This window comes from Taurulus bubalis, assembly GCF_910589615.1.
Source record: "Taurulus bubalis genome assembly, chromosome: 13".
Taxonomy (NCBI): domain Eukaryota; kingdom Metazoa; phylum Chordata; class Actinopteri; order Perciformes; family Cottidae; genus Taurulus; species Taurulus bubalis.
The window spans coordinates 13,161,036-13,170,638 of NC_136601.1; the positions used below are offsets into that span (position 1 = coordinate 13,161,036).

Genomic DNA, 9,603 nt, shown 5'->3' on the forward strand with positions numbered 1-9,603 from the left:
CTTCTACTCTCTCTTGACCCGTCTGCGTATTTCTAATGTTTGCTGACACTGACCTCTGACCCTGCAGTATCATCTGCATCATCTGTTGCCGTGGGAACCACCTATTCCTCTGAGTCGACCTATTCCATCAGTGGAATTTTGGGAATCAGGAAATGCAGCAAACACAAGGAAGGTAAATATGATTATTATGATTAATATAATTATTATTATCAATGTATTTGTGTGTGTTTGAATGTGAATGCATATGTGTATATTTGTTTCTATTGTTTTAATTGGAATGATAAAAGATGGATAATGGATGACAGTCTAACTGCAACTTTACCACCTCTATTTGTTTCAAAATTGAAAACTTGACAAATAGAAATCTAGATGTTTTTCGGTTTTCCAGAGATTTAAAACTTAGTTTTAATCTGTTTTCCAAGCTGTATTTCGCATCGTCCACAATTTGGTCAGCCTGCATTTTTCCAGCTGTCAGCAGCTCCCCATTTTTGTCATCAAGTGCATGTTCTTAAACAATGAAATAAATCATGCAAGGCCATCTCTGAAACAAGTTGTTTTGAATGTCTGTCTTCACACTATACATGTTGTGTAGATGGATGTATTTGCAGAACAGACACAACAGACCACACAGCAGGCCGATGAGTAAAGCCGGTGGTCCTGTGTTCACATCACTCTGGCTGAGACAACCTCCGCAGCAGGAGATCCACCTCATTGCCCTAGGCTTCTGTCCTCTCATCCAGCGGGCTCTCTGCTTCTCCCTTTCTCCCCCTCACCTCAGCCTCTCATTACAGGCCTTCCACCTCCACTCCTCCATCACTGCAGCCATTAGAATAGGAGATTGATATGCATCCTTACAGCTAGGAACACGCGTGTGCATGCCTTTTGTCAATGTACTAATTAGAGCTAGGGAGGATTGCAGGAGAGGGATGGAGGTAGGGAGAGAAATGAAAGTGATCCAGAAGCTGTTTTGTTTTCCAGGAGGGGATCTCTCCTGCTGTGTCTTCCACAAGCCATGTTCCTGTAATGAAGCCTGGAGATGGTACAGCCCCTGCCTGACCTCTATTTCCAGCCTGACCTTTTACCCTGGTCTGCCAGCTAATCCTAATCCAGACCTCTTAGGTCAGTCTGCATCAAAGAGTGATCACTTATGTATGATAAGAGTTGAACCTTCATATGTTTCTCTCATCTGTTCTCTTGTTTAGGGTGTCTGTGTCATTACAGCTGAACGGGGCTGCAAAACACCTCCTGATTATTAAAACATGCCTGACATCAATTTAGAAACACAAATCACAATTACAAATATGTTGAAATAAAACTGAGATGATATACTTCAGCTGTTGTGTTTTATTTACATAATTTGGAGTCAAAGAATAATACGCATGCTGTTGTTTCAGGCTTAACAGAGCTTCATCAGGCCAACATATTATCCCCCATCCCTGCCACCCATGTGGCCATTTCCTCCTCAGCCAGTGGTTGAGGGGAGCATCATTAGGGGCCCCGTGATGAAGAACAATGACTGTTTTCTCTCCTTCGTGTGTGTCTCCCTGGCTTCCCCTCCAGCATGAGGGATTAAAGGAGATGAGAGATGCCAGAGGGACCCGTGGGGTCAAAGAACACCGCTGAGAAAGAAATCTGTGGCCAGCAATGGGCATCAGTCTATAGGAGGCATGTAGAGAGCAGACATACAGTGCCAAATGTTTTGTGTACATCTACATATTTGTATGTGAGGGTTTTGTTATAGATGTTCAAACTTCTGCAGTTTGCCAAAATATGTGTGCATATAGGTTTGAAATTTAAAGGAGTAAGTAAAAACTTATTCCACATCCTTTCACAGTGTGAGAACTTCAGACATCACACAAAAGTCAAGTCAAATTAACCTCTGAAGACCCAAATCATGTTTTTTTACTCTTTACAGTCTGAACATACAACATTCTAAATTAAACAGAGCCGTCATTACAGCAACAAATCTAGTATAATATGTTATCAGCAGAGGGCAGTAGTTGACTGATTTGCTTTGTTATAAGCAAAAATATCAACAAGTTTTCACAGAGCAGACACTTTTAAGCTGCAGCTTGTTACACAAGATAAGAAACTAATTCTTACAAACAACCAAACCAAACTGAATGTTCAACCTCCGGCAGTCTCCCAGTAATGAGCTGTTTTTAAGCATTCAGACAATTCTCCAGCGAGCATTATGAGGTAAGCCACAGTTGCCAGGAGAACAGTGACACAAGTGCACAGGCTACCCAGAGGCGGTTATTTTTGTTTCAGACAACAAAACCAAGAGGGACCTGACCAAAGACCTCAGGCTGTGATACAACATGAGCCAGGCCTGGTAATGTCCTACCAAAATTACTCTGTGTATATGCATAGACAGTCAAAAGCAGCTGAAGTTTTTTAATTAGCCAGTGTATATTTGTTTTAACTGATGTCGTGGAATCTGTGTTTGAGTGCCTACAAGGGTACTCAAACACAGATAAAATAATAAACAACACACAGATGGGTTTAAAGTAAAACAATCATATTGTGAACACAAACCACATTAAGGAGTGTCTCAACATAAAGTTGTGTTCAATAAATTTCTATCGTACTCTGTGGACAAAGAAATCTCATGATTAACTTCAGTGACACTTATACACGAAGACTGGTCAACAGGTCACAACTGCTTTTCTCCTCTATATCTGTAATCATATATAATGTTCTATACTGTCGCTTGTGATACTTATATACAGTGCATGCATTAGTCTAAAATATGGATGATACTAACACTCTCCCTGACCCTGCGTTCACATCCCGTCACTAAGGTTGACATACAGTGCCACACACACACACACACACACACACACACACACACACACACACACACACACACACACACACACACACACGCACATCAAGTTGTGACTCCAAGGATTCTTCAGTAAAGAGTGAATTACAGTCAAATAGTATTGCAAAAGCATCGAGTAAAATAATACAATATTATTCATTTTGCATTATAAAAAGAGTTTCTACAAATGAATAAATGATAAACCTAATGCTAATATGTTAGTTTACTTTTACAGCGGCACCAGAAAGTATTTGATGTGAACCAAAATAATTCTTCCTTGCTGGCTGACAATATGGACATTGAAGGCTACAATACAAAGGGTGAGGAATGCAGACGGACCGGCTTTCAGCATCATTATTGCGTGCGAGTAAATGTTTATCGAGCTGATGATGATTCCTCCACAAAGGTGCGAATGAAGAGGACACACAAATTCAGTTTTTACTCACGACATCTAAAAGAGATGTAAAACGATGCATCAGTTGAACATTAAACCTTTTGGACACCAATGAAATAAAGTTGGAAATATATATATATATATATATATATATATATATATATATATATATATATATATAAATACCGTATATGACAGTCAACAGCATTATGTGGAGTGCTGAGTTTGCCCCAGCAGGTTTCACTGACACACCCTGTTGGCACGCACACACGCACACACGCACACACACACACACACACACACACGCACACGCGCACACACGCGCACACACACACACACACACACACACACACACACACACACACACACACACACACACACACACACAGTAACTTGCAGTCCTCCAGTCCCTACTGGATGGTCCACAGCAGAAACAATGTGCAGCCGCTGTCTCAGCGACCTGAGGAGCTTCGACCATGGTTATGATGATGATAATTGTCCACAGTGTCCATCACTCAGCAGCTGTTGTGTGTTCAAAGACTATCGCTCTCTGGCTCATATCATGAGCATCTGCAGGACGTATGAGCAGGGAGCAGTAGGCGATTCATTCTCACAGGTATGATGACAAATGTCCTTCTACTGCTGCTGCTATTATATCTATTTAACCATTAGCTTTTGCTGATGCTGTTGCAACTAATAGACTATACAGCTCAACTGAGGGAACAGACCTTTTCATGGATATTGACGATGATAATAATATTGATGATAATAAGCATACGTTTCTTCTAAATATATCTGAGAATCTCATTTATAATGTTTTGGTTGGTTTCTAAAAGTTATATTGGGTTGTAAAATCAGTGCCAGTAGTTAGTTTGGCTTAAAATAAATTAAAATAATCCTATATTAGTCTCGCAGTGGGGGAATTGCAGGATTACAGCAGCAAGAGATAGTCGTAAAATAAGAAACAAGTAACAAATATAAGTAAACAGTAAAAAAAATATATACATATATCCACAATAGCACTATAATATTTACAAGACAAGTATTTATATAAAAAAAGAAAGAAAGAAAAAAGAATTGCATGTGTGATGAACGTGTCCCAAAACATGTTAAAGAGACAGGCTAAGAAAAAACACTGAATGTTTTATTTACACCCCTGCACCCAAAGGCTCTTTATAGTTATACACAATGTATACTAATATTATTTAATTTATATTCTTTGTTTTGGGTCATAATTAGGACGTCATACAGAAGCTATCTGTTTTACAAAATGAATTATGTTGCCATTACTTTTATTACACTTGGTTGTTGTTTAGCTTACAGTAAAAATACAAATGAAAATTAACATTTCTTTTGCTATGAATACAATATAGGTTGAAGCACAGCGAAGGAACAGACGAAGAGTGAAATGGCCATGGATGACCTGTGTGATATTTTTTCTCTTGGCATTCACTATCCTCAGTAAGTGACAACCTGTTGATCATGAATGCACTGAATGAAAGCAGTTCACAGATTAATTCTCTTAACGTACAACCACTTATAGAAGCGCTCAATATGCCTTTCATCAAAGTGGCCTTTTATCACATTTAGGAATGAATAGTTACAGTATATGCCTCCAGTGTTTTCTCTCGATCCCAGTGACAGAGATTGTTTTGTCTCTTTCTTTCTAAAGTGGGAACAGTTGGCAAAGAGGACATTGATGGACAAGACTATGTAAGCCCACATTAACTCAAACACTCATTTACAACAAGACCAGACAAAAAATAGTCTCTCTTTCTTTTAGGATGCTGATGTCTTTCTTCCATCCAAAGCTTTGTGGTTGTTGGGATGTCTGCTGTTCTGGACGGTTTGGTTGCTGCTGCGTCTCCTCCAGATGTTCCTCTGGTTGATCAAACTCTTGCTATGGTTCATCTCTATTTCTGCATCCCCTCTGTGTTGCTGTGCATCGTTTCTTCTGACCTGCGTTATGCTGCTGCTAAATTATACATGTAATGCTGTGTTTTTCGCAACCACCAGTCATGTGTACGTTTATGGCATGTTTATCTGTGTTTGCATTTCACTGCTTATTTACACCAGGTGAAAGTCCAAGATACAATCTCACATGTGAAATGGATAAGACATATATATATATATATATATATATATATAAATAATATATACATTCAGTGAAATGTAGCCCCTAGCTGGTCCAGTGTGTGTGTGTGTGTGTTACAGCTAACCCACACTGTTTGTGTGTGTGTGTGTGTGTGTGTGTGTGTGTGTGTGTGTGTGTGTGTGTGTGTGTGTGTGTGTGTGTGTGTGTGTTACAGCTAACCCTCACTGTATGTGTGTGTGTGTGTGTGTGTTTCTTTCTTTTCATTTAATGATATAAACTGAAGCAAATTAAAAGTCTAAATTGAGAATAAATATTGACCATTCTCATGGAAGAAATCTCCCAGAATGCATCGATGCCAAGCCAATATTGAGCTCCCTCCCAGTATGTGATGAAATGGAAATAATTAATCTGGTTTGACCGTTGACACTGAGTTTCAACTCGTAATCTGTGGGTGTGCATGCGCACGCAGACATGCTTCATTGCCTCTGAGACTGGTGTGAAGCCTGGGTTGAAAGTCCAAAAGTGAATTTTATTTGGGAAATCTTATTCCATCTACTTCCTCCTTCATAAATCTCTGCAGTGTTTCCTCGTTCATTTAAAACCTCACTAGGACTGAAGGAAGGGGGCTGGAGGAGCTTATCAGTGCAGGTTTATAGAGCAGTAATCATCTCAGATATAAGAGTCAACACTGCATTAAGAGCTTCACAAGGAATCAACAAGGAACACAACTTTCTCAGGACCCAACTACACCGTTTACTCAACGCTATTGAAAACAGAAGATAACTAAGCCAAAGCTGAAACAAGCAAAGCCAGTCGAAGCACTTTGATTTGTCAGGACGATGTCTCTGCCAGCCAGAGTTGTTCACAAGAGGAGGGCCACCATCACAGATCTGCCTCTCTACTACTCTGGACACCTGCTGAAGAAACTCACCAAAGAGAAGGTGAGGGTGAAGATGGAAAAAGTCATGCTGACACATGTGTATTAAAACAATAAGAGGACTGCACGGGTAATAAATGATGGTCTTTGCAATTTCAATATGAGGTTCTATGACTTAAATTCTGTTTGATTTGGGAATGTTGTGTCAAACACAGACATCCAAAATGGCAATTTGTGATTTTTAGGATTTTATAAAGTACTATGGAGAGCTCCGTGGAGCCACACTCTTTCTGTACAACGATGACACACAAGACACGGTAAGCAAACAGTTTACTTTGCTCTTCTATCTTAAGCTTTACAAGTAACACTACAGACACTTTTCAACGTATTCCTATACATTTGTTTTTCATATTTCATAGTAATTCCTAATATTCTCATTTTGAATTATGCCTTTAAATTTCATTGTGTTTATTGATATGCACCAAGTCCAAATACTTGTATCTGCAAATATACCTGGCAATGAACCGTTTCTGATTCCAACGGCAGCATTGGGATTTACTAAATAACAAATAAATCAATCAATCAATCAATCAATCAATCAGTGTCAAGCCTTGTAAACAACAACACTGCTGAAGGGCTATAAGAAAGTAGCTGATTAAAAGTTGCATAAACAGAGATTTGTTTTTCTTATAACTACATTCTAAGTCACTCCTATTTTAGATAAATGAATACACGTTTTATTGATTGAGCATGTTTTCTGAGAGAAAGTAATCATTTTTGTTCGTTAACTCTGTCAGTACACAGAGAAGCTGGACCTGGAGCAGCTGAAGTCCATGGAGTTAGAGTCTCCGTATCAAAAGAAGGCACCAACTATCTTCACCCTTACTCTGCACACAGCGGAGGTGCAGCTAAAGGTGAGATGCTTCTCTCTTTTTCAAGATGATCAGTCTAGGGCCCATACAACAACAAAAAACTGACTGGAATTTAAATATATATTATATGGAATGTGGCATACCAACATGTCTGCTGCTTGTGTGATACAGATGGACAACTCTGACACAGGAGAAGAGTGGCGGGGTTACATCCTGACTATGGTCAAAGTAAGAACACACCCAACCAACCCAAAATGTCCAAGTGCGAACGTGCTCTGTGGACGAGTAATTAACTACACACAACTCTGAGATGCAACAGCACAGCTTCTATCACTATGTTTTTCTTTTTGCACTCTTTTGAAAATAATTATTTTCTGTGTGTAATACTGTACATATTTCATACACAAAGCCAAGATCAACAGACAAAAAACCCCTGTATTTTCTAACTGGTTACAAATCTGAAAATGAAGATTAGTAGTTTATATTAGTAATAACAATGAGTAAAACAAGCTGACAAGCTCCGTTCCCCCGCAGAAAGAGATTCCCAGTAAGATACAGCTGCTGCCTGGCCAGATGTTGCTGCTGCAAGATGCTCTGGATCAGGAGAGACGACGAAGCACCCCTAAGGAAGGTCCACCCCTCCCACCCCGACCATCCTTCCTCCTCTCAGCCTCCCCCTCCCTTACAACGCCTGAAGACAAGCTTGACCAATGTGCCCCCGAGTTTCCTGCGTAAGTTAAGAGTTTGTGTCCGTGTCCAGAAACAAATAGTCACGTTTAAGACGTTAAACAGACATTTAACACTACAGGAAAACAAAACGTGGATGGGGATTTTTTTTTTTTACTTCACTGAGGGTTAATCTTTTCTCGTTATCCTAAATTGATTTATATGTTCTCGTCCCTTGCCCTCTGAAACTACACACATGCAACTTTATTACCTGCACTAGCAAGGAGGAAGTGCTTAGTGTTTTTCTTTGGTTCCCGCAGGTGTTTCTTAAGTGTGAGTCGGCAGGAGGCTGAGCGAATGTTGGAGGCAAACCCCGAGTGCGGGAGCATTATCCTGCGCCCTTCCACTCTGGCCAACAATTACGCCGTAACCCTCAGACAACTGATATCCAGGTCTGTCTGAAATGTACCACAATGCGGGAATATATTTATTTAGGTTACACTTTAAGTTAAATATCAGGTTTTTTCCTCTGACAAATGCATGTACTAAAAGCGGCCACAAGTAAAGAATTAACTATTATTTCCAATGATACGTTGTTTTGTGAGATAAGTTTAAATATAACAAAAAAAATTTCAAATTTTCTTAACCCAAACAAGTACACAAATAACAAGTGTTACAGTACAGTTGAAAAGTGTCATATTAACAAAGTCCCTCACTAGCATATGGATAATTTGCATGCCAGTGTAATGTAATTCATGAGATTCTACAGCTGGTGGATGAACACATGTAAAGGATGATGTTGTTTGATTTTATTTACATTTCATATTAAAAAAAAAAAACAACATACAAATAATACCAATAATATATAAATAGTGTGTCATCAGTAGTAGGCAAACAATCCTCCTCTTGTTTGTGTTTCAGTGGGCCAGTCATGAAGAACTACAGAGTGACCTCCACAAACTCTGGGTTTGTCATCGAACTGGACACAGCAGTAAGCCCCTCAGCGTTATACAACTATATTCATCTTCTTGCTCTTTGCTTGTCTTCATGCGTCTTCCTCCCTGTAGGTGACGGTCTCATCCTTGAATGACGTACTGAAATATGTCCTTGAAAAGACAGAGTACCGTCTTCATCCCTACGTGGCATCCCAGCCTTACGACACTTGCATCGGTGAGAAGAACGCTGCCGTTACAGTCTCAGCGGCAAGTGCACAACTCCTAATAATGTCTCTGTGTGTGTTCAATAGATGTGTCACCGGCTCCAAAGTATGTCAACATGGCCCCACCTAAAACACTACCCAAGGCACAAGTGGCACCTATGCTGCGTTCACAGACCAAAGAAGAGCTTCTGCCGCCTCCAACCAAACAAAAGGAGAGTGCATATGTGGTTCCTGAGGATCAGTGTCCTGATGTTCACAATCTAAAGCTAGGTGAGTAGGAGAGAATACAACTGCTATAAAAAGTGTGCATACAATAAAGCGAGTAAAGTTAGTCTGAATGAATGTTTTTCTCCCAATTAGTTGAGTCGGATGGAGAACTTCATCCTGTGTTAAAGCTACGGAGGGAAAACGTGTACACTGAAAATGACACGGTGGAAGCCACCACAGGGAAGAATGAAACCACGGAAAAATCTCACTCAGGCACAGCACAATGGATCACAGAGAGTGAAAGTTAAATTCAAATGAAATAAAAAAGTTCTCAATCTCTTAAAGCAGGGGCCTCAAACTCAAACTAGGTAGGTGCAATCAGTAGAGTGCAGATCAAACGGGTATGCAACACACAGTGCTTTACTGTGTGACTCTGAGGCAAATTTGTATTTGTGATGTTGGGCTATTTAAAATGAACTGAATTGAATTGATTGAATGAACACAAC

At 39.8% G+C, this 9,603-nt stretch overlaps 1 protein-coding gene across 1 annotated transcript; it reads left to right on the forward strand.

Annotated features, from left to right (window-relative positions):
* Positions 1–6,155: 6,155 nt before the first annotated feature.
* On the forward strand, positions 6,156–9,405 carry LOC306745921 (signal-transducing adaptor protein 1-like; the record flags this gene model as incomplete). The annotated part of the gene is made up of 10 exons (XM_079228785.1): positions 6,156–6,257; positions 6,439–6,510; positions 6,991–7,107; positions 7,237–7,293; positions 7,600–7,796; positions 8,052–8,183; positions 8,653–8,722; positions 8,799–8,901; positions 8,978–9,160; positions 9,251–9,405. The coding sequence occupies 10 exons, from the start codon at positions 6,156–6,158 to the stop codon at positions 9,403–9,405; spliced, it is 1,188 nt and encodes a 395-aa protein (XP_079084911.1).
* Between the last annotated feature and the right edge of the window lie 198 nt (positions 9,406–9,603).